The sequence below is a fragment of the Oncorhynchus tshawytscha genome, linkage group LG12, assembly GCF_018296145.1.
Source record: "Oncorhynchus tshawytscha isolate Ot180627B linkage group LG12, Otsh_v2.0, whole genome shotgun sequence".
In the NCBI taxonomy this organism is placed as follows: domain Eukaryota; kingdom Metazoa; phylum Chordata; class Actinopteri; order Salmoniformes; family Salmonidae; genus Oncorhynchus; species Oncorhynchus tshawytscha.
Window position 1 is genome coordinate 23,284,612 of NC_056440.1, and position 26,659 is coordinate 23,311,270.

The following is a 26,659-nucleotide window of genomic DNA, read 5'->3' on the forward strand; positions in this document are numbered from 1 at the left end:
AAAAATGAAAATACTGCCCCCTAGCATCTTAACACTAGAACCACCAATGGTCATTGATGTTTGATTTTGTACATTTAAAAAATCTGCCAAAAAAAGCAACATCCTGCTCCTTCCCTGATCTTTCCTTAATATTTGTTTTTTACATTGCACAGTTGTCAGAAAACCACAAACATAGGCTTTTTACCTGTTTTTTTTTCTTTACACCTTTTAATATCTTAAGGGGCCATGGCAAATGTTCTGTAGGACATTGGTATCTAAATCTGCCTCTCTCCTCACTGAATAAATGGATGAATGGGCGATAGAAATTGATATTTGTGCATGTAACTTCCCAATTTAATTTCAATTAACTGAATGATGAGGATGCTGAAGAGGGTGAAGAGGGTGATTGAATTTAGAACAATACTGTAATGATAAACAATTGTGGCCGTTTTGAGCGGTCTAATTATTTTATTTACGAAAGGCTGGAAATTGTATGTAATCTTCCCTCTGCGAGATTATAATCAGACACTGACTACAACATATGATGTGTGTAGTTCACAATGGCAAGCCGAACCAAATGAATGGATGCTGACAGCATTGCAGATGCTACAGAATTTGGATGAGCCCCCCGGGACAGAAAAGAAGAGACATTGCCAGGTCGGCAGGTGCACACGGAACAAATTATTTGTTTTAATATCTGTTCATGGATATATTTCCACAAATATTCCTTCCTTGTTTTTGCACTATTTAACACGTGTTGGTGCTTACGACAAATCGTTTGACCTGCACGCCGCAAGCCGCACGGGTTGTGCAGCTAACTGTTTTATCAATTCTCTCTGATGTACGACTACCCACTACATGTCCAAACATGTCATATCCAAGTATTACGCTCTATTTGAGCAGTGGCAGTCAAGCATACTGTGCTTCATCTCAATGTGCTTCTTCTTCTCTCTCGTCACTAAGAGACTACAGGAAGTCTATATGTTGTTGTAATTCACAAGTCTGACACTTTGGAAATCACTTTGAAAGATATTGATCTTCAATTGACTGTTAGTGAAAGGAAGGGTATATTCTAGTAGCCAAGCACTGCAATCACACACACACACAACCCTGGTTGTTTATCCATTCTGAACAGCATACCGTATACAAAGAAAACAAAATGTTACAATAGATATGGTACAATAGGCATGTGGTTCTGCTACAGATTAAAAGGAAGAGAAGTTTCAATAGTGCGATTAGTGTGTGTTTGTTGTTTGAAACCTAATCATTGATCAATAAAAAAAAAAGTCATCCATTAGTGAATGCATTAAAACGACATCCACAGACTCACAATGAAAGCAAGTAGTTGGTATGTTGTATATTTGTCTTAGTCCATTGTCACTCCACGGTTCTCTGCTGTTTAATCTAAGAGAGGGTTTACAGCCAATCTGGGTCATTATGCAGGTTGGTTGAGTGAAATGAAACCATTGAGGGTGGGAGATAGAGGAGGTGAAAGGTTTTTCCCAACTATGAAATGGGTCAAAAAGCATCCATATTAATTCAGTGATAAAACATTAATTAAACACACTCACATAAACACATGGTAACAACAACTTGATTAATATTTGATGTCTGTAATTTCCATGAACATGTCACACTGTACCATATGGCTCGGGGGCTCAGCGGCTCCAACATATTACCTCGATGAATTTCACAGACCCAATTATCAGCAAGAATGTGTTTGGCTTATTTGAATATTTGCACGGCATTATATTAGTCTAGTGCTTGTTACACTATCGCTCAAATACCTCTGCGCATAATGTGTGGTGAATTACAACAAGTTCAAACATAAGCTGCCACAAACTGCTAGGGAAAAGATGGAAGAGTATATGCTCTGCATAGCAGCAGTCCTTTTGGGGTCATACACTTAGAGCATACACTATATGTCCCCTCTGGGCACAAATGATGACACGGAGTACAACGTTTATCTGGCAAATCCCTGCAATGATCCAGCTATTACTCTTGTGTCCACAGTGACTGAGAATGGAGAAGGGGAGAGAAAACCATGACAAACAACACCAGCCATTACATACCAGATACAGTACAGGCAATTTCAGAAGGACAGATAAAACGTCAAAGTTAATGGTGGAGAGTGAAGTGAAATTGTGCAGCTAATTGAAGTCCCTGACTGTGCTATTCCTCTGCTAGCTAACTGTTTTATCAATTCTCTACCCACTACATGTCCAAACATGTCATATACAAGTATTATGCTCTATTTGAGCAGTGGCAGTCAAGCATACTGTGCTTCATCTCAATGTGCTTCTTCTTCTCTCTCGTCACTAAGAGACTACAGGAAGTCTATATGCTTTTGTAATTCACAAGACTGGGTCCAGATTGCAGTTAGGGTAACACTTCATTTAAAAAAAATGTTTTATTACAGTGTAATTACATATGTAATTACACTGTAACAAGTGTTGTAATTAATTGTGATAATTCATAGTTACCTTGTAATAACAACATGTAACTGGTGGTAATTGCAGTCTGTAATTAGAGGGGTGTAACAACAAATGCTTGTTACCATGCTTGTTGCAAATGTTAAAGTTTCCGATCGCATCCCAACGCACCATATTTCAGCCTGCACAAACCAGGTGATAAGTGTTAGCCAATTGAAAATCGACCGCCTCATTGACACAAACCTGTAATAAAGCAACAGCCGTCAATAAAAAGTTAAAATATTATAAAAATATAAATATAAATGCACTTAAAATGGTCATATGACAAACTCTTATTCCATCATGTAACCTTGCAAGAGTTTTACTGTTGAGGAACATTCTCACTTTTGGATGGGATTCCATGGTGCAATTATTTACTTAAGACATCATGCCAAGATCTCAATGATTTTTATATAGACTAGTTGACTGATAGGGGGTGTTGGTAAAACCACCGTGCCTCTACTTGACACTCCCCCAACATTATAAAGAATCTATATTTTGGAAGCTATAGAAATGTATTTATTATTAACGTCTACATTCGTTTTTGACACATTTATTCTATTACAAACACCTGGATATATATTTTTAAATATTATGTGAAACAAAAACATAAAATGAAAACAAAATGGAAGTATCATTTTTAGAGATGACTAATGCTACTGTCCCCATTACAACAATAAAAATACTTAAATACATGTTATTTTGTCCTTGAAACAATTGATTGAAATACTGTAGAAATCCAATCATTCCTATGGAGGACTGCTCCTACTGTTGGCTTCTAAGCCTCTCAATGTACAATACATAGCATCAGCAATCCAGGGTTTCTATACACATTTCAAGAACCAGCCCATCTGCGCAACATGCTCGGAATAACAAAGACCTCGAACGTGCCCACGTGTTGACACTGACGTCATACAACAGTACGCAAAGAACAGGGTTGAGAAGAAGGCCAGTGTGCAAAATCCAGACATGGAAGATAGGGTTGGGCGGTATTCATATTTTCATACCTTCATACCGTTCCTGTACTATATAGTACTGCCAACATAAGGGCCATTAGTCCTTTTCAAATGTAATTTTATTCAATTTTATCTACACACAGAACAAATTAAGGAACTGGGGGGGATTGATTGTCTTTAACCAAGAAGCTTTATCTTGCAAGTAGCCATTTAGCTAGCAAGTTAGTAAACCAAATGAATAGCTCGAGCAGATGTAAGTGCCTTTGAATGGGATAACGTAGTAGGTGCCAAGCGCACAGGTTTAAGTGTGTCAAGAACTGCAACACTGCAGGGTTTTTCAAGCTCGACTGTTTCCCGTATGTATCAAGAATGGTCCACCACCCAAAGGGAATCCAGCCAATTTGACACATCTGTGGGAAGCATTGGAGACATGGGCCAGTATCCCTGTGGAACGCTTTCGACATCTTGCACAGTCCATGCCCCGATGAATTGATGCTGTTTCTAGGGCAGATGGGGGTGCAACTCAATATTAGGAAGGTGTTCCTTATATTTTGTGCACTCAGTGTGTGTGCCTATGTTAGTAAATGTTGTAAACAAAAACACAGGTTAAAGTTGTGGCGAAATCTGCACGGAGCCTTCACCGTGCACTGCCACTTTAAGAGCGCATGAGCAGTAAGGAAGGAGGAAATTAAGAGAGCTTGTTCAGCTCTTTGGGGAGGAGCTCTTGGGTGGCGCGACAGTTTGATTGTGTGTGCTGCAGAAGTTTTGTTTGTTTTCAGCGTGTGTAGTTTATAAAGTATTTAACTCACTCATCGGTGTGATCACTTTAGATCGTGGTTGTTTTTGTTTGGGACCGCGCCCGTTATGGATCGCATGGATTAGTAGCAACATTGTTGCGAAGCTTTAACATACAAACCAACAAACCATCGGACAGTCAGACAGTACACTTTCAGGCCTGTTGACCACAGCTAAGATTTCTCTTTTTCTCTCTCTTTCTCTTCCCTCTCATTCCAGTGCTTTACCCTGAAACAGACTCTCTATTTTTCAAATGCACTTCCCATTGAAGTTCATTAGAGCTGGACTATTATTTCCCTGCCAGCAGTATTTGGATGGACGTTTTAGTAGGTTGCTTGCAAGTTGTATATTATGTGAACTGTATTGAGGTGGAGTGTACTAATGACATGTGGCCGAGAAGACTGGACATTTTTAAGGCCTTTGTTGTGTCGATGAACACCCCCCACATTCATACCCTCTGCACTCATCCACTAGAAAATAATACAGATTATTGCAAATCCTATGTTGACTGGGTTTGTTCTTGTATGAAGTTGCTGTTGAATTGCTCTGCCATTATTGGTATTAGTATTATTGTATGAGGTATTCTTGTTGGGGTTACCCCGGTGCTGTGATGTGGGTTTTATATGGTGTGTATTCTCTTTTCTCTCCACTGGCTATCTGGTAAACAGGCTACACTCTAGGCAGTCTCTTCTGCTGATGTGTGTGGGTCTGGTAGTGGTACTCTCTCTATTCTACTCTTTTCCTTTTGGCATGGTTAATACCTGCCTGGTGCCCGAACAAAATCTTTCTTTACCCCTCTCTAATAAATACCGCTACAAAGTCACACACAATGTATTAACCTATTACAACTGGAGCAGACCATCCCTGCTGGGTGTGCAGGTTTCTGTTCCAGCCCAGCACTAACACCTGATTCAATTTAGCAAATTAGTTGATAGTCATGTGTGCTATTGCTGAATAGAAATCTGCTGCCCAAGTAGATCAGGGACCCGTGGAGTGAGGTTGGCCTCCTCTGGTATTTACTTTTTTTTGTTCACCTGAAATTATGCTTTAGTAATAATAGCTAACTTGTTACTAACCTTTATATTTGACTTAGCTTACTTATACACTTTGAAATTCTATTACATAAATGGTTGATTCTTTGAAGTGAAGTGTTTAAACTTGTTTTAATTGTTTAGTTAAAACTATTATTCAATGTTGATTCATCACAGATCACAATACTGCAATAAAGAGGGGAAGGTAATCTGTCTCTTATTTGTATGTGTTTCTGTGTTGTTTTCTAAAATGAACATGACCTTTTTGTTCAGTTGTAATCTCTGGATATCAACCATGTGAACCCATTTTGCATTTGATGATAATGGCATGTAATGCCTTTGAAGCCATAGGCCTACAGTATGATAGTATTAGCCTTTAGGGTCTTTGTAATTCACCACTGGAAAGTGCATCTGTAGCAGAGAATAGCTTAACTCACACATTGTTTACATATTGTTGAGCTATATGTTCTCAATTTAAAAACCAGTACCATACCAGTAGACAATGTAAATTAGGCTAATTATTATACCAGATGTTGTACATGCCATGTGCTGACATGAAATTGTTTAGTGTGAATCCAACCCTTGTAATCTAGGTAGATGAAAAGCAGGAGATGATGGGTCCTAGCTTAAAACGTACTACTACCAAGTTCAATGCCAGATACTTTTTCCTCCAGAAGGTCTGAGTAGCACTAGGAAGTACCACTGTGATAATGAAGATGGTTTGTCTAAGACTACTACAACAATTACATTTTCTATGCTAAATGTGTTTAAATTGTAAAAGAAAGAACAGTTAGGCTTTAAGAAATACATGTTATTCAATGAGGCAAGCCAATGCAGAGATGGCACACAAAATATTTGAAATTTCACAACAATATAGTCTATTATTAAAGTTCAGTATGTTTACAGTATCATAAACAATATTTGTTTACATGTGGCTCCAAATTACATTTGATATATTCATACAAGTGTAGGGAAATAGATTACTATGAAACTGTGTTTCTGTTTAAGGGGCACTTCCTTCAGTTTAAGGGGCACTTTTGTCATGACGACAAGGTGACGTTGCTCTCTACTCAAATGGCACAACAGAATCATTCAGATTGACCAAGGCACAGCATATGACAATCATTTTGTCTAACTGAGGGACGTCTCCTTTCATGTCTGGAAAAGGAGGAGGTAGTAGAGGTAGAAACGATTTCTGCTGCAGCATTGCTCATCTTCACAGTGGGAATCCGGTCCTTGATAGGTCAGCTGGTGAACCTACAGTACATAAACAAATACAAAGCACACCTGATGTTAGAATATAACTTCTTCAGGTCACTTTGTCACGCCGGCTGCCGCTCCCCCTCTCTGGTGCTCGAGGGTGCCAGGGTGCCCATTATTACGCATACATGTCACCATCATTATGCACATAACCGCAAAGAGAAGTTTCAATAGTGCATTACCACAGAATGTTCATCTGTGAAGTGCCTGTGCTTTAATAGAGGCAACATTGAAGATTAGTGTGTGTTTGTTTGATTAAGTCTGTGTTTGTTGTTTGAAACCTAATCATTGATCAGTAAAACGAGAAGTATCCATTAGTGAATGTATTACAAGGACATCCACAGACTCACAATTAAAGCAAGTAGTTGGTACATCCATCCACAGACTCACAATGAAAGCAAGTAGTTGGTACATCCATCCACAGACTCACAATGAAAGCAAGTAGTTGGTACGTTGTAGCCATGCAGGTGCATACTGGGTAAGTAATGGTAATGGGGCTGATTGATTTCTTAGTCCATTGTCACTCCACGGTTCTCTGCTGTTTAATCTAAGAGAGGGTTTACAGCCAATCTGGGTCATTATGTAGGTTGGTTGAGTGAAATGAAACCATTGAGGGTGGGAGATAGAGGAGGTGAAAGGTTTTTCCCAACTATGAAATGGGTCAAAAAGCATCCATATTAATTCAGTGATAAAACATTAATTAAACACACACACTCACATAAACACACTTGAGTGTTACTGTAAATGTAAATTATGGTAACAACTTTATTAATATTTGATGTCTATAATTTCCATGAACATGTCACACTACCATATGGCTCAGGGGCTCAGCGGCTCCAACATATTACCTCAATGAATTTCACAGACCCACTTATCAGCAAGAATTTGTTTGGCTTATTTGAATATTTGCACAGCATACTACACTGCTCAAAAAAATAAAGGGAACACTTAACACAATGTAACTCCAAGTCAATCACACTTCTGTGAAATCAAACTGTCCACTTAGGAAGCAACACGGATTGACAATACATTTCACATGCTGTTGAGCAAATGGAATAGACAACAGGTGGAAATTATAGCCAATTAGCAAGACACCCCCAATAAAGGAGTGGTTCTGCAGGTGGTGTCCACAGACCACTTCTCAGGTCCTATGCTTCCTGGCTGATGTTATGGTCACTTTTGAATGCTGGCAGTGCTTTCACTCTAGTGGTAGCATGAGACGGAGTCTACAACCCACACAAGTGGCTCAGGTAGTGCAGCTCATCTAGGATGGCACATCAATGCGAGCTGTGGCAAGAAGGTTTGCTGTGTCTGTCAGCGTAGTGTCCAGAGCATGGAGGCGCTACCAGGAGACAGGCCAGTACATCAGGAGATGTGGAGGAGGTCGTAGGAGGGCAACAACCCAGCAGCAGAACCGCTACCTCCGCCTTTGTGCAAGGAGGAGCAGGAGGAGCACTGCCAGAGCCCTGCAAAATAACCTAGTGCAGGCCACAAAGTTGCATGTGTCTGCTCAAATAGTCAGAAACAGACTCCATGAGGGTGGCATGAGGGCCCGACATCCACAGGTGGGGGTTGTGCTTACAGCCCAACACCGTGCAGGACATTTGGCATTTGCCAGAGAACACCAAGATTGGCAAATTCGCCACTGGCGCCCTGTGCTCTTCACAGATGAAAGCAGGTTCACACTGAGCACATGTGACAGACGTGACAGAGTCTGGAGACGCAGTGGGTCAGTCATAGTGTGGGGTGGCATTTCTTTGGGGGGCCGCACAGCCCTCCATGTGCTCGCCAGAGGTAGCCTGACTGCCATTAGGTACCGAGATGAGATCCTCAGACCCCTTGTGAGACCATATGCTGGTGCAGTTGGCCCTGGGTTCCTCCCAATGCAAGACAATGCTAGACCTCATGTGGCTGGAGTGTGTCAGCAGTTCCTGCAAGAGGAAGGCATTGATGCTATGGACTGGCCCGCCCGTTCCCCAGACCTGAATCCAATTGAGCACATCTGGGACATCATGTCTCGCTCCATCCACCAACGCCACGTTGCACCACAGACTGTCCAGGAGTTGGCGGATGCTTTAGTCCAGGTCTGGGAGGAGATCCCTCAGGAGACCATCCGCCACCTCATCAGGAGCATGCCCAGGTGTTGTAGGGAGGTCATACAGGCACGTGGAGGCCACACACACTACTGAGCCTCATTTTGACTTGTTTTAAGGACATTACATCAAAGTTGGATCAGCCTGTAGTGTGGTTTTCCACTTTAATTTTGAGTGTGACTCCAAATCCAGACCTCCATGGGTTGATAAATTTGATTTCCATTGATAATTTTTGTGTGATTTAGTTGTCAGCACATTCAACTATGTAAAGAAAAAAGTATTTAATAAGAATATTTCATTCATTCAGATCTAGGATGTGTTATTTTAGTGTTTCCTTTATTTTTTTGAGCAGTGTATATTAGTATAGTGCTTGTCACACTATCTCTCAAATACCTCTGCATAATGTGTGGTGATACAACAAGTTAAAACATAAGCTGCCACAAACTGCTAGGGAAAAGATGGAAGAGTATATGCTCTGCATAGCAGCAGGCTTCTTGGGGTCATACACTTACAGCATACACTATATGTCCCCTCTGGGCACAAATGATGCGTCAGAAACGCAGCCAAACCAACATTTTCTAATGAGAGCATTCTCAATGTGTCAGTGGAAGTCCCAAGTGAATGCAATGGGTTACATTTATGCAACCCTGTCCAACAGAAAGGTTCGAGATAGAACTTTTGACGCAATTCATCCTGACTAGGGATCCATCTATCAATCGAATTTGAGAAATGACCTTTATCCTCCTGCCTCAATTCTCTCTGCTATGCCTTATACCCACATGCACTCAGTGGACCACCATGCATCGTTGCATGTGGTTTGGTATGAAACCACCTTATGTTTGACATAAAGCACAGTGTAAGTCCATGCTAGCACAAATTTATGCAATTGTCGTGTCTTTGGCTATGCCGGATTAAGTGATATGACATGCTATTCTATAAAATAATTTCTCTGTAATTAATATTACCTGATTGAGCTAATCATGTAAATGTAATTAACTAGAGAGTCGGGGCACCAGAAAATGATATTTATAGAGCTGTTATCTTCCGAATAAACTCTTAAAGACCTAGTAATATTTTACATCAATAGCAGTCAATATTAATCGTCTCATCTGAAAGTTGTAAATTCTTGGTTATCTGCACGAACCCTGGCTAACAAGTTGAACCAGCAATGCAAAATTGGGTTTAAAATGATTTATTTACTAAATACCTAATCACACAGAATTACACATAATCAAATCAATTAAAAACGTCCCTAGCGGGCGGAACAGATATGACAGCTTGTTACACAAAAGAAAAGGGTCTGGGTTTGAGTGAAAGAGCGGGAAGACTGAGGAACAAAGGGTGAACATGTAACAATTTCAAAGTATCTTTGCATTCTAAGTTACAGTTCATTTGGAAAAGGGAAATGCAATAAATGAATTCATTTGGCTCTAGATGGAAGGCCGTGATTTCACAGGACTTTGAAGAATACAGAAATTGAATCTGTTGGTCACAGATACCTTACAAAAATTGTGTGGTAGGGGAATATCTGTTCCTTCAGTCAACCCTCGTTTGCAGCTGTTGCTAACCACCATATGCCTCAGTGAATAAGAGTTCAAAGTTCTACCATTCACAAAGCTCACACTGATGTTGGCTTCGTTCTGTAGTTATTATCTGAACCATTCTGTCGGACCGTCGTCCTCACTCCTCTTTAATGGCTGTGTGAAGGGTTTCTGGAATTGTCGGGATCTGAACAGACTATCCCTTCACAGGGGTGGGCCACTGATTGAGCAGAGCCCATCTTATGAAAACCCAAATCTCACATTTTGGCTAAAACCACATTTCATCCCATTCAAATAATTTCATATTCAAACATTTAAATTGGAAGAATTCCATGGGACACTTTTAGACTTTCCAAGAGTTTGTCATCCTATCATTGATGAGAATCAGATGAAACATGAGGTGATGGCGGCAGATGTTCAATTGGTCATTACAATGGAATATAGTTAATTTTCCCCACCTTCTGATGTTCCTGTGCCTTCAAATTGCCAAGGGTTTTGCAAATGTAACATCAGTAGGGTAAAGAGAGGAAAAAGGGGGAAGAGGTATTTATGACTGTCATAAACCATAACCCCCCAGGCCACCATGGGGCACTCTGACACAACATTGACATCAGCAAACTGCCCCGATAATGACATCTGCCCAAAAGTACAGTCACTGCTAGTCAAAAACAAATTTATCCATGGGAGCCTACTTCATTCAAAGCGTGAACAAAAATATAAACACAACATGTAACATTTCAAAGATTTTACAGTTACAGTTCATATTTGAAATCAGTCAATTGAAATGTCAAGACCCTGGATTTCACAGGACTGACAAGCATGAATCTGATGAGCTTCACAGATGGTTTCAAAAAAACCGTTTGTGCAGAAATTCTTCAATATCTGGTGTGATCCCACCATTTGCCTCAGCTTTTCTGTCACACAACTCACTGCCACAGATGCTGGTTTTGAGGCAGCGTGCACTTGGCATGAAGAATACAGGATGTCCACCAGAGCTGTTGCCAAGAGAACTGAATGTTAATTTCTTTACCATTAGCTGCATCCAACGTTTTTAGAGGCTTTTGCAGTACTGCAAAATCCTCTAAAATGACGTTGGATGCAGCTAATGGTAAAGAAATTAACATTCAGTTCTCTGGCAACAGCTCTGGTGGACATACCTGTATTCAGCATGCCAATTGCACGCTGCCTCAAAACTCTAGACATCTGTGGCAGTGAGTTGTGTGACAGAACTACGCATTTTAGAGTGGCCTTTGTCCCCGTCACAAGGTGCACCTGTCCACTGATCATGCTGTTTATTCAGCTTCTTGATATGCCTCACCTGAGAAATTCTCGTTAATTAACAGGGAAAAAATAAATTTGTGCACCAAATTTGAGAGAAATAAGCTTTTTGTGCATATGGAACATTTCTGACATCTTGTATTTCAGCTCATGAAACAGGGGACCAACACTTTACATGTTGCGTTCATATTTTTGTTCACTATACAGTTTGTATTTTGGTACGATAGCTTTCTCTGGTGGAGCTCCATGATTTCCTCAGGGTATTTTTCTGCGGCATGCAGGCAGTTGTCTGTCTGCTTGTATTCTGAGAATGATGTAAATGTTGGGTTCAGTGGAATGTTAATGGTTTGGAACATCTGTTATGTTGTGATGATCGTTATTAAGAGACTCTCATGGTGCCGGTGGCTCTGCAGTTTAAAAGACAGGAGAAGTTCATTACCATATGCTGTCCTCTCTAATGTCTTTCTGCTCTGGACAGAGTTTTCATTTAAGCTATTTCTTTCTCTCTCAAGTTGTGACTTCACTTTCCTTTTTATGCTGTCATTTTGTGTCTGGACAAGAGTCACAGCATTTTTTCAGGCTGTATTCAATCAATACTTTCGGCAGTGATGGATGTTTTTCTCCAGGATGACATGCATTTACTGTTTAGTTGTATGTATTACCCCTTATGCACAGGCAGACACTATTCAGGAGTAATCCAGTGTCAGGGTTTATATGTGTCACAGGAAATTTTCCAGGGACACTCATATTTATGGGCCATTCCAACACACACCCATTTATTAGGCCCCTTTTCACCTACTTCAGCAGAAAATAATGGCCCATGCAACCTAATTGCTGCATCAAGGAAAAGCACTCCTTTGTAAAAAGATAAACAAGGAGGAAGCTATAACAACAAACAGGAAATCCTGCAGATACAAATGTTTTCTCTGTCAGAGCCATTTACCATTGTGGAAGATCAGTGATGTTGCTTTCCCTGTAACTGGCTTTGGTCTAGGGTAGATAGATATATTTATTTGACCATTTGAAACGTCTTACAGATCCGTCCCTTTTTTACCATTTTCGCCTAAAATTACATACAAAAATCTAACTGCCTATACCTCAGGACCTGAAGCAAGAATATGCATATTCTTGATACCATTTCAAAGGAAACACTTTGAAGTTTGTGGAAATGTGTAATTAATGTAGGAGATTATAACACATTAGATCTGGTAAAAGATAATAGAAAGAAAAAAAACATGCTTTTTTATTTGATTTTTTTACCATCAACATTGAAATGCAAGAGAAAGGTGTCACAACTTCAGCCGAAGTCGGTCCCTCTCCTAGTTCGGTGGCGTTCGACCGTCGACGTCACCGGCCTTCTAGCCATCGCCGATCCATCTTTCATTTTCCATTGGTTTTATCTTGTCTTCCCTCACACCTGGTTTCAATTCCATCAATTACATGTTGTGTATTTAACCATCTGTTTCCCCCATGTCCTTGTCCGGAATTGTTTCTTGTAGTGCTTGTGTACGTTATGCTAGTGGATACCGGGTTTTGTTTGACCCATTCATTTATTGTTCTGTTTACGGTGGTTTTATGTTTATTAAACAACACCGTTATAAATCTGTTTTTGCTCTCCTGCGCCTGACTTCTCTGCCGCCAGTACGCACCCCGTTACAAAAGGCTAAAATGTATTATTCCAGCCCAGGCACAATTTATATTTTGGCCACTAGATCGCATCAGTTTTGGACTGATCCAATGAACCATTGCATATATGTTCAAAATGTTGTATCAAGCCTGCCCAAATGTGCCCAATTGGTTTATTAATACATTTTCAAGTTCATAATTGTGCACTCTCCTCAAACAATAGCATGGTATTCTTTCACTTTAATAGTTACTGTAAATTATACAGTGCAGTTAGATTAACAAGAATGTAAGCTTTCTGCCTATATCAGATATGTCTATGTCCTGGGAAATGTAATGTTACTTACAACCTCATGCTAATCACATTAGGCTACTATGTTAGCTTAACTGTCCCGTCGGGGTTGGGGGGGGACCGATCTTGTAGAGGTTAAAACATAATACGACAACACGTGGATAATGCATTTGAAATCATCGAGGATGACACAAAAAGTTTGAAAATGTATTTCCATTGTGGTCCTTTTAAAATGGCGACTGCACTTCCTGATTTGGCCTCATTTTGAAGATTGCTCATTAAGAATGCTAGCGGCAATGACTGAAGCTATTTGAGAGTTATCTTGGGGGTGTGATTTGATGTGGGTGTGTTATGTTCGCATATGGTATCCTAACAGGTACGGTTGTTTGTCCCTCCTGAGTCACCGTAGCAACAACATAGCCATTTCCTCAAAATAGTCACTTTCTTAAAATAGTCAGAATGATATCTAAGATAAATCAAGAAAGCTGTAATTAATTTAGACGTTTTTGCCAAGGAGGTCCTAATAACGCAATTTTACATCTAGCAAAGTGTTTGGTGCAGTATTTTTTAAGTAAAAGAATGTGCTAAAAAACTACTCAGTGTACTGCATACAGCCTATTGAGTCAGGACATTGTGTCTGTGCACTCAGGTCTGATTTCTGAGAACAATAACATGTCTGCAAGCTGTTAAACTATCATAAATAAAGCACAAACTACACACTGTTTATCAGTGCCCAAAATCACTTGCTAGCTAGCAAAGTTCCAACTCTGTGTTTGTCAAGAAAGCTAGCAAGTAGTAGCCAGCAGGCACATTGAGCAGCCAGGCCACAATCAGCTTATCAAGTCATTGGTGAGTGGCGACGTTTGTGCTTCACTGCCGTTTAGGTTTTTACAACTTTCTCACTTACCAGAGTGTGAGTCTGTCAGGCAGTGTTTCATAGGGAATCATGTTACAAAACAGGTCGTGGGAGGACACAAAGGCTCGCGAATGGGAAGTTACAGTTGTGATCGTCTCAATTCTCATTTTGCCCAACAAATGGGCAGACTAGAACGATTGACACTGTCAAACACATAAGGAAGTGGCCACTCCGTAAAAGGCTTAGTGCCAAGGGTGATTTCAACGTAACATTGGTGACGTGTTGTCTTATGTAAACTAAACAAGTCTGAGGCACTGTGTAATGGGCAGGTCTGTCTCACTGTCTGGAGGTTCTGGCTGCTATTTTTGGATAAAGCGCACAGCTGATAGAGCGCAATGAGCACAGCTGCTTCTCTCGTGTTAGTGGGCATTGGGCAAGTGGGCGTGATCATAGTTCATACCCAACCCTCCAGTAAGTTTGGACAAACTCACAAAACTCAGTTTTGGACGAGACTGACTTTATTCCCAAAATTATCCTATTTACACTTTGTAGTAAATTCTGACACTAGATTGAATGTTTCTGACTCATACCGATGCCAGACAGGCTGTTTAAAACTAAAGAAGATGGTTAAAAAAATGTACAAACATAAACATAGAAGTCCTAGGCTACACAGTAGAGCTAGCCTACTAGGCATACTTGGGTTACACAAATAACACACAACAAAATAAAGGACAAGACGACATTGTCATAGGCACAGAGCAGGATTCCCTCAGAAGATCAGTGATCACAGGCTCCTAATCTGAGTTAGATGATGGCTTGATGATGGTGATGCCAGGTGATGCTTGATGCAATTGATGCCACATGAGGGTGATTCAGTTTGCCTGCCAGCTCTGATGTTATCCTCTGCCTCTGTCTAGGCTTTGATGCCTTGTGATGGTGATGGAGTTGGTATACTGCAGGGTCACTGTCTTCTCTCTGCTGTTCTCTCCTCTAGGTGTGGCAGTGTGGGGGGAGCATGGAGGTGCTTCCCTGCGCCAGAGTGGCGCACATCGAGCGGACCAAGAAGCCATACAACAACGACATTGACTACTACGCCAAGAGGAACGCCCTGCGGGCCGCTGAGGTCTGGATGGATGAGTACAGGTCCCATGTCTACATGGCCTGGAACATCCCCATGAATGTGAGTGTAACCATAGTCTCACAGCACCTGACCTATGAAGAAACCTAGAATGGCTAGAGTCGTGGTTTTTGTATCCATAGGAAAATAATTACATTATATGACACAACAGGCATTCTATTGCTAATCTAAAGGAACCTTGCTTGAGACCTGAAGACTTGTGGTTCACAACGCAGCTGGTCACAAGAGCCTGGCTGGTCTTTCACCCCACCCATCCATCCATCCCATCCTCACCACTTGTTCATTCAGACCAGCAGCCTGTTCTGTGCCGAGCGGGGTGGGCCCCTCTAGACAGACCGCTAGGCCTCAATGGATATTCAGATTTCATTCCACTCGACCTTCAGAGCAGCTCAGTGAGATCTGAACGACGACGTCAGGCTCTGAGTGGTGGAGCGGAGTGAAGAGCTGAAACCAAATGAATGACTAATTTAATCAGTGCCACTTTCATACACATCAGTTAAGACGTAATTGCTTTCAAGGGCCTTTGAAATAGGCATGGAAAATAATAAACAGCCATTTTCAATAATAAATAAAAAGGGATTAATGGAGAATACTAATTGTCATGTCTAGTAAAGGAGTACTGCAATGATCTGAGTGGCACAGTGGGCGGTGACAATGCTTTAAAACATAGCCTGGTAGTAATTGTAATGTTTTCAAGACATTATTGTCATTAGAAACAAACTTTGGATTGTGTTTCACTCAAACAAGGCCTCCTGCACAGGGGCACATTACGGTAATGATCCCAGGGAGGCCAGATCTTCTGTTAATATGGCAGAACGGTCATTCAAAACACAGGGAGAGGCACAATGGATACAGGCAAGAGGACAGTAACTAAGACAGCACCCTATTAAACAAACTGCCTCATCGCCCAACATTCTTCGTCCAGTGTAATTACGAACACAGTGGTACAGTGCTCTATTAACCCTCTGTCCCATGGTGCAGACTTGTTTTGTACATAATGCTATAACTAATATATCTCCCATTCCCAACACCACACACACAGGATCACATAGTCTTGTTATTGGTTAGAGAGGCTAGAGGAGAACGCAATTACTCCGGTAGGAGGGCAGGGTCTGATTCACTGTGATTACCACCATCATGTAGTCCAAACAACATCTCTCATGGAATGCATCTGTTATAGCTAATAAAAATAACAGAGGACAATGCCAGTGCTCATTATTCACAGATATTAAAATATGGCTGATACCTGTGGCTCAATGTAGTGAAGTATGCTTAAAGGTCCAGTGCAATTAAAACATGAATTGCCTGTGTTTTGTATACACTGAGAGTACAGAACACAAGAAACACGTTCCTAATATTAAGTTGCAACCCCCTTTGCCCTCAGAACAGCCTTAATTTGACGGGCATGGACTACAAGGTGTCGAAAGCGTTCCACAGGGATGCTGGCCCATGTTGACTCCAATGCTTCCCACAGTTGTGTCAAGTTGGCTGAAAGTTCTTTGGGTGGTGGACCATTCTTGATACACATGGGAAATTGTTGAGCGTGAAAAGCCCAGCAGTGTTGCAGTTCTTGACACACTCAAACCGGTGCGACTGGCAGCTACTACCATACCTTTTCAAAGGCACCAAAAATATTCTGTCTTGCACATTCACCCTCTGAATTGCACACATACACAATCCATGTCTCAATTGACTCCAGGCTTAAAAATCCTTCTTTAACCTGTCTCCTCCCCTTCATCTACACTGATTGAAGTGGATTTAGGTGACATCAATAAGGGATCATAGCTTTCATCTGCATTCACCTGGTCAGTTTATATTATATAAAGAACAATGTTTTGTACACTCAGTGTATATTTCCACACTATGAAGTTGGAATAATACTCAGAAATTATGAAAATTATGATAATGCTTTTTTATTGTAAGAGATGTTTGAAAATACCTCCTGAAATTTCAGCCTGTTTTGGTGGAATGGAGTTTTGGCCTGCCTTGTTACATCACAAGACCAATAAGAAAGAGAGTTCCAAACCTCTCTGCCAATAACAGCTAGTTTTCTGTTTCCCCCTCCCCACTTAAGAAATTGCTCTTTGCTAAGAAGCTATCTATGTTTTATTTTTGGCAATTTTAATAAAACAATCACAGTAAGGTACTTAATTGTTACCAAAAGATTATTTGATATTTAAGGTTTAGAAACAGCTGCGGTCCAAACAGAAACAGGCTGCAGTACAAACACTTAAAGAAACACCCTCGTCCACTTACCTTATTCCCTTGGGGGAATCCCCATCTCCATCTTGGAAGACGGTCCAAATGATTGGCCAAGCAAGGGAAGCAACATAAGCCCTCGTTTTTAGTCGGCTTTGCGAGTGTACAATTATGTTCTCTCCGGGGCCTGAAACTCCCCATAATTCAATTTGCGACGATTGTACATCCACTAAGAAAAGTCTGTGAAAATGTAAAAACAACATCAATGGAGAAGTCAACGTACAAGTGGAAGTAAAAACAAATGCAAATCATTTTGAAGTTGTGCTACCTTTGCACATGACGGCACAAACACGTCTCGTAAAAAGTTGTTTTTGTTTGGTCTTCTTTTGGAAATTGTAGAAATAAAACATTTTTCTTCTTCAGAAGTTCCAGCTAGGCAGGCTAACGTCAGTTAGCTAATACATTTGCTAGCTATCACATGGTAGGCATATATTAATAATTCTGTAATATAAGTAGACATGCAATCATAATTGACTGTAGCGCATGTAAAGTACCCACAAGCTACCGGTGGCTGAGGACACAATCATCGCGGGTTGAGCGAGTGACAAATTTCCAGCCAAGGGGGGTCCATTTCAAAATCATTCCTTCCTCCCTCGCCACTTGCCCTGCAAGTGTATACTCGTCAGATGTCATCAGAAGTGTCCACTTCATTTGAGGGCTGAGGGGATAAGGTGTGTCTTTTCATTGTTTGGACCGCCGGCATAGAGTCTTTCTCTTAATGAGGCAGTGCATGTCTGCTGTGGAGGCCAGGGCACAGTGCAGACCTCAGAGCAGAGCAGTTATTAAGCATTCCCCACATCAATTTGGGAAGCCACCTCCATGCACAACGCTGCTCGGCGTGGCAGGGCCATGAACACTCATAATTAAGCAGCTGATTAGAATTTGCACAGCATACTGTCATGTCTAATGAAAGAACAATGATTGTCCCACATGACAGCCTCCATCCATCCATCTCTTAACCAAATACACTCTTCTTCTCTCAGGCTCCTTAACTTTTTCTTTTTCCACCCTTCCTCCTTCCAGAAATCTTTTGAGGCCTCCATTTTTCTAATTACATGAAGTGTAGTCATATATTGCTTAGCTTAAGTCATTGAGTCCTGGTTTAATGTAATTTCTCTGTGTTTGCTGCCAGAACCCTGGGGTTGACTATGGGGACGTGTCTGAGCGGGTGGCCTTGAGGAAGAGGCTGCAGTGTCGGAGCTTCCGCTGGTACCTGGAGAATGTCTACCCAGAGATGCGCATCTACAACAACACCATCACATATGGGGAGGTGAGACATTCCCTATTCACTATCACTACTGGGTGTAGTGGAAGACCTGTACTGGGTGTAGTGGAAGACCTGTACTGGAAGACCTGTACTGGGTGTAGTGGAAGACCTGTACTGGAAGACCTGTACTGGGTGTAGTGGAAGACCTGTACTGGAAGACCTGTACTGGGTGTAGTGGAAGACCTGTACTGGAAGACCTGTACTGGGTGCAGTGGAAGACCTGTACTGGGTGTAGTGGAAGACCTGTACTGGGTGTAGTGGAAGACCTGTACTGGAAGACCTGTACTGGGTGTAGTGGAAGACCTGCACTGGAAGACCTGTACTGGGTGTAGTGGAAGACCTGTACTAGAAGACCTGTACTGGGTGTAGTGGAAGACCTGTACTGGAAGACCTGTACTGGGTGTAGTGGAAGACCTGTACTAGAAGACCTGTACTGGGTGTAGTGGAAGACCTGTACTGGAAGACCTGTACTGGGTGTAGTGGAAGACCTGTACTGGGTGTAGTGGAAGACCTGTACTGGATTCAATTTTCACGACACGATACAAAAACAGAAGGAATATGTGTAGCCTACTGTGTATTTGAAGAAAGCTGACAATAACATTCTACAAAGAATAACAACATCACATTAGTTTGCCAAGAGATCCTTAATTCATCAACCCACACATTGTTGAAATCTCCTCTTCAGTCTTCTGTTGAATTATCTTGTCTCTTGCAGTGATTGCAGAGTGTGCTTTGTTGTAAGGAATGCTTCAGTATAAGAAGTAGTGTTTGTTTTAATATCACATACAGTGTTAGGCAAGATATGTTTAAATACTGTATGCACAAGCAATCTATCGTCAACAGTGTATTTCATCCCGTCTGCGCTTCAAAGATTACATGTTGAAGGGAAATTAATTCATTCACAGGGAGTCATCGAAAGGTAAAGGTATCATGTTTCCATAGCAACACGGCACAGCTACAAGATTCAATGCAATTTCCCCGTAATGAGATTTAATTAAACAGTTATTAGCTTTCGATGCCTACTTGATTGTTTTGAGCTCGACTGCACAACCCTGCACAGCAAAAAAGATTCTGACAGGGCAAGAAATTGAATGCAAGAAGTCAGTCAATTCGTAATCATTGTAAAATAAAAGTCAAGCCTTTTACTTATTGATTTCAAATTCAGAGAAGGGGAAGGAAATCAGCCTTTTCAAATATATGGTTGACATATATCCGAAGTAAACTGCAGATTCATCAAGCAGCACAGTGTTGGTGGCCCTGGTTCTTCCACAGTCTTGATATGAATGCTCTCTACGCCGGCGTCTTGCAAATGGATTCCTCAAAGCAGCTCCCATTTAGGTGGCACTATTTCAAATCTGCGACAAGCCACGGAACAGTTACCTTGTGTTGCCACAGCACAGCAGCTGAAGCTCATCTGTCATTGGAACTTCAGCTGCACCCCCTTCACTGACCAGACCAGCAGAGCGGAGCCTATCTGACAACACAACATGATAGATATCTTCACAGGGTGGAAATAAAGTGATACACATTCAAATCACATACCTCCACCAACACATAACTCCACTAACACACACTACCATCTGGACTAGGAGTGTAGAACATTGACGAGGTTTTCGTTGCTTACATGATACCCTATCTTAGAATAAAATGAAATCTCTCTTTACTATAGTGTGTAGATGATTTGTTTATGAGACATGGTGAGATGACAAAGTGACATTGCATTTACTAAGGGACAGATTTATTAAGAGTTACCTTTTACAGTGTTTTCTAGACAAGAGGTTCTAAAACATTATAGAAAAAGTGTTAGATAAGACTGTTATAACAACCGTTTTGGGTTTCTACCTTTTTATTTCCTTCTCGAAATAACAAATGCAAACTTTAATCTGAATCGGGAACAATAAGGTCTATGTCTGTTGTGTTGCAGGTCAGAAACAGTAAGGCCAGTGGCTACTGTCTGGACCAGGGATCAGAGGACGATGACAAAGCCATCCTCTATCCCTGCCACGGGATGTCCTCACAGGTTAGCATATTTCACTCCTATTAGCTTTGATATATTTACAGATAATATAAAGACTCTGTTCATATTTTCAAAGTTGGTTGAACGTGAATGTACCTTTTTTCTTCAACAAATAAGTGTTTAAGCCTTATTCTTACATTATACCGTGTAATGCCATGGTATCTCATTATTGACAGCCAAGCAAAATAACATTTCATTTTGGGGGAAAAGCTCAGACTTGTGAATATATTCTGCTAAATGTGGTTTTAAGAAGTCTAGGCACTACAAAGTCCTCCTGAAGTGGAAGTAATTCATCAGCCAGTAGATTTTTGCTTTCTTATTCGTTTGTTCTAATATTCTAATCCATGGCCTCTAGAGCCCCCTGGAAGTTTCATTAGAGAATGTTCACTAGGTGCTGACCTGTGAGTGCCAGGGCAAAAGGGGCTTTGACTATTTTTGTTGTGCACATGCAGCAAAACTAAAGCTCATGCCTGAGAAACAATCATGCAAATATTATTCATGGCTGATTTATTTTATTTTTTCCCCCTCCAGATGCGGAGTGACATGTTTATTATCAGTCGCATGCTGAATATAAATAAATAGTTGAGCACTGGGTGGCTCTTTCCTCCTTCCCTCCTCCTGAGAGAGCTCAGTGCAGTCCAGTAATGTAAAGCTACATCAAGTCTTTAATCCTAACCTCAGGGGAAATAAACAAATGGAAATGAATTTTATGCCATTGTATCATTAGATTACAACGATGACTGGCACTATGCTACTACACAGGACCCAATTCAATTTTTGGAGCCGTTTAGATTTTACTGAACCTTTCCAATTCTGTATGAAAAATGTAATTGTGCTGAATAAATCTTTATTGTGCCTCTTAAAAGTCTGTCTCTGTTTCTACCATGCCTCCTTTAAGGAGATTTAAAACCAGGAGGACAATGGCACACCTTGTCCATTTGGCTAATCCTAATATAGGGCATGGCAGAGGATGGAGGTTCCAGGCCCAGGGTCTCCCCACTCAACCCCCTGGCTCACCCCAGCAGGAATCTCAGCTATGTATGGTGTACATGGAGCACTGGATGTTGCTCCCTGTTTTCTATTCTCACCACTTATGCTAAGAGGCCTCTTAAGTCCACAGCCAGGAGCTCTGTAGTAGTCATGGCCTGCATACCAAATCGCACCCTTCCCCCTATATAGTACCCTAATTTTGACCAGGGCCATAGGGAATATGGTGCCATTTGGGACACAAACAGGGTGTTTCACATCAAACACAGGTATCCTGCTGTGGCTCAGCCCCCATAGGGAGAGAACATGTCCTGTCAACTGTCCAGGCTAATATACACTGAGCCTGCCTGTCTGGGCCATACATGTAACATAAGCCTGCATGGCCCCTCACAAAGTACAGTAATCTCAGTGGGACATTGCAGTGCTGTCGCTCCATGGTAGAGCGAGGGGCGGAGGAGGGATTACTGTAGCAGGTAGTCTCCCTCATACTTCCTCCTATACAATAAAACATAATTTAATGTGCTCTACCCTACTGTGTTAATGAGCCAATTAGTGAACACATGATTAGCCTGACCCAAAGAGGCTCCCCCCAAACCTTACGGCGTCAAGAAAGTAATTGAGCATCAGCTTCTAATATAATGCTTTGAGAACAGGTTGATTGGCTTGGCAGAATAATTTTGTTATGTTGGCTAAGTATTTGTAATAGTAACATTTTAACTGCATTAGGAAATAAAGGCATCCACCCCGTAACGCTGTCAACACATTTTAACAGGGATTATGTCTTTGGCCTGTGCCCAGTTCTCGTTTACACTACTGATAAATCATCTTGTGATGCCATTTACTACACATTTCACAACCCGTAAACACTAGGATAGAAAATCCGTTTGAGGTATTTTGAAGGAAGAAAAAGAAGAGTGAAATGAATGAATTACAAAATAAATCACTTAATCCTTTACGATCTATTAGCCTTGCTGCCAGGCAGGAACCCACTTCCAAACAGAATTTTGCAGCAGACAGCATATAGTTTTAAAAACCTTTATTGGTATTTGAAACACTTTCTCTTGGTATTTCAATAGAAATAGTGAAAAGGCAATCAGCTACAGGATATTAACCAGGCCAAAGGTAGTAAAAGTTTATATTTTTTACTCAAACCATAGCCTCCTTCAAACAAGTGTACCTTGAAAAGTCTGGACAAGTACTTGGCAATATATTTTTCATATGTTCCAAATTGGTGTCTCTTAATCGTTAAGGTTTTTATGAGTGCAGTACTCTGCTAAAAGGGCACCCAGTCAGCTTCAGTCATAGCGACAGTACAGCCTGTTAGCCCCACATGAGCTGGCTGGTATATAGTTTTATCCAGCTCAGAGTATTTGGTTTAAGAGAGTGGTAACAGAAAATATAAACCGGCAGCTATCAGCAGCCATTCATTCAGCTGCAAGGCTCACATATTCTCCATCTAAGCCTAGTCCTCAACAGCATGGGTTCAAAAGCATTCTGTTACATTGATCACCCTCCTCTTGTTCTGGTTCATACAGTTACGTGTAGCTCCGTTACAATACCCACTCTTAGCTGGATGACTGGGGAACAATGGAGAAGAGCAGCATTTCACAGTGTGTGTCAAGTGGGTTGTATTGAAGACCCTCTTATCTTTGGCATCTAATTTCTGTGAGAGGATCAGTGTAATGAATAATATATGTTAACTCTACTGTATCCTTATGTAAAAGATATGAGGCACAGACATACACTATTTCATGTACTGGATTAAACGTCTAGGGATAATATTTGGTTGCGAAAATCTTCAGCATTAATTAACTATATACTTTCTATCTGTATATAATGCCCTAGGAAGGTCACATAATAGACTTAGCTCCAAAAATATTAAGATAATTGAAGTCCGCATACGGTTAATGAATTTGCTCATTGAATCAGAGTTGGATGATAAAAATACCTTCCAGTGCACTGCAATATCTATGAACTACTTGCCAATTTTGTTTTCAGCATTTACACAAATGTACAGTATTTTGGATCCACGCTTATTTTTGCTACAATCAAATGAACTGCCTGATGTTCATCTCTGTTTCAGCTTGCCCGTTACTCAACAGAGGGGCTTCTACAACTAGGACCCCTAGGGTCGACCACCTTTCTGCCTGACACCAAATGTCTCATCGACGACGGAAGAGGGCGCACGCCCAGCTTGAAAAAATGTGACTCTGTTTCGCGGGTTTCCCAGAGGCTGTGGGATTTTACACAGGTAAAAACAAAACACAAATGGATTAAAATCTAATAATTGATCAATGTTTCTTGCTTCTTTGGAATAACTGAGTCATGTAATGCATACATATAGAGGCATTGAGGTCAAATAAATTGTTCTGTATAATACGATGAGCCATGTGTTAAATGTTAGATTAAATGTGGTTGCTGCTGGTAAAGGTACCTCCATTGCAGAAGACTATGCCAAATCCCACTGAGTCATAGCAAAACACATTTCCCACTTTCATTCAGTGCATTTGCATTCACAACTGGCTCATAGAAGGATAATAGCAACGTGGATTCTACTTTGAAGTGTGCCAGTACTGAGTATAATAACACTATTTGAACCATAATATCTACCATCAGGATTATAGAGAGTGATTTGTGGTTATGCAAAGTTATTTGGAAGAATGTGTTCTTTTTCAATCTCAGTGTTACTGATATGATCTTTTCCCATCTTGTTTTGCAGAATGGTCCAATCATCAGCAGGGACACTGGACGGTGCATGGAGGTGGAGATGTCCAAAGACGCCAACTTCGGCCTTCGATTGGTGGTGCAGAGGTGTTCTGGTCAAAAGTGGATGATACGGAACTGGATAAAACATCCGAAGCATTGAGGCAAGACATTTCCTCTGAGAAAAGAATACCATTTCAGTCTTGGAGGGCAAACCCATGGACAGACAGTCTGAGAGCATTCCATATGAGATAGCTATAGGCCCTGGGACTGATGAGATGAATAGTTCACAGTTTGTGGACTCTTCTATGGACTGTGTGCACTGTGCCCTCCCCTTAGGGCATAGAACTTTCAACTGCTGAATCTTTAGAAGAAGATATGTTTTCAGCTGAGCTGGGGGTCAAACATGGAGAGCATACCATAGGCCTACAGCGAGCTATACAGTACTGTTTGAAATGCTTTTTTACAGAACATCCACCTATGTAGAAAATGAATAATAAGACAACAATGGAATGCAACTCCTAAGGGGGTTCAACACTGACAATGACAAGCAATGTGTATTTGGTATAAAGCCAATCCCAGGAATCTTTGCAGATCAAAATATGAAATTGCTTATTAGTCACCATATCAACTTGTAATTACTTCAGGCTATCATTTGGAGAATTTCTTTGGACATTTCGCTATCCTGTTAAGAGATTTAATATGCTTCAAAAAGCTGTTCATCCTCCTGATGAACTGATCAGGATGCAAAGCAACTACTGTTCTCACAAATACAAAAGGATATTGATTTCTCTTTCTTTTTGACTGTATTGCTCGCCACTGATTATCAGAGCAATAACGTGCCTTTTCCCATCCGTATGAGTCATCTGACCAGGGAATGTCAATTCCACAAGCATGTACAAATTAGTTTAAAGTAATTAAGATATAAACCAACGTAAAAATGGCTAAATAATAGTAATGTTGTAAAATTGATATTAGTCCTCCAAGAACAGTTAAGATAATAAAAATGTTGATGACCCAGGAGTACATTTTGTAAAACTGGATTCATTCAAGAATTCTAGATTATTCACAGAGCAAGGTAGTGTATATAATGGAACATTCCAAGATTTTTAAAGATGTTCCTTACTCACAATGCTGTTCACTGCATGTTACATGGAAGCCCGGGCCTATTTTTACAGATGTAAAGACAGATGCTGGTGGTTGTTTTACACTGACAGCGAGCACAATTATCTGCCTTTGTTGTGTTTCCACTTAGTCTCCTACTGGATACTGGCCTCAACTCTCTAATCGTTAAAACCCACCCACAGGATAGCATGTCTTCAAAGTACTGAAAGCTTTCCAATTTATTATGCTCAGCAAGAAACTCTTTCCCCACTGTATTTTCTGATGCCCGGCATAAATAATTCTTCTTTAAACCTTTTTGGTACCATATTTTGTGCCTCATTCATTCTAATGAGTGGTCAAAATGTAGAAGTGCAAATTACATTTTCTTGACAAGTGAATTATATTTTTTAAATCTGTTGTCACATTTGCTAGAATAAATGTCGGACCAAGGCGCAGCAGATGTTGAGTTCCACATCATTTTACTGATAAAGTGAGACTTAAGACAAAAACAAAAACAGCAAGCCGTGTCTACAGAGGTGCTAAGTACACTAACTCAAAACAATATCCCATAAACAAAAGTGGGAAAAACAGCTACTTAACCCATTTCATCCTGAATTTTTCCCAGACATGAAAATATCCAAATCAAGTGTCATTAGTAACCCTTTGAAGTAATCCAATCATTATTTTTTGAAATTTTAATTGAAAAATAGGTGAAAAGGTGTGTTTTATGGTCGGTCACAATTGTGACCAGAGGGATAATGTCACATATGCTAAATTAACATATTTCTCCTATGCTGTTATCAAAGTTCTTATAAATCCCAACCCAGTTATTAACACATTTAAAACTCTGTCACTGGCAGTCCCAAGCATTGCTACTAGAATGCCCTGTCACATTCTAGTGTGACTATTTTACACATCAAAAACCCTTATACAACACGATATGAATACTGAGAGCAAAGACAAAAAAAAAATCCATCAACATATTTCAATATTGTTTCTTTATTGTAAC

General features: G+C 40.7%; 1 protein-coding gene across 1 annotated transcript in view; it reads left to right on the forward strand.

The window, feature by feature from the left end:
- Positions 1-26,105, forward strand: part of LOC112262722 (polypeptide N-acetylgalactosaminyltransferase 9-like) — a 125,098-nt gene extending 98,993 nt beyond the window's left edge. Inside the window, exons 7-11 of the mRNA XM_024438451.1 lie at positions 15,170-15,355; positions 18,705-18,842; positions 20,764-20,859; positions 23,927-24,094; positions 24,563-26,105. Of these exons, the coding sequence (XP_024294219.1) occupies positions 15,170-15,355; positions 18,705-18,842; positions 20,764-20,859; positions 23,927-24,094; positions 24,563-24,709 (735 nt within the window). The 3' untranslated portion in view covers positions 24,710-26,105. The remainder of the gene's footprint in view (positions 1-15,169; positions 15,356-18,704; positions 18,843-20,763; positions 20,860-23,926; positions 24,095-24,562) is intronic.
- Positions 26,106-26,659: the final 554 nt, after the last annotated feature.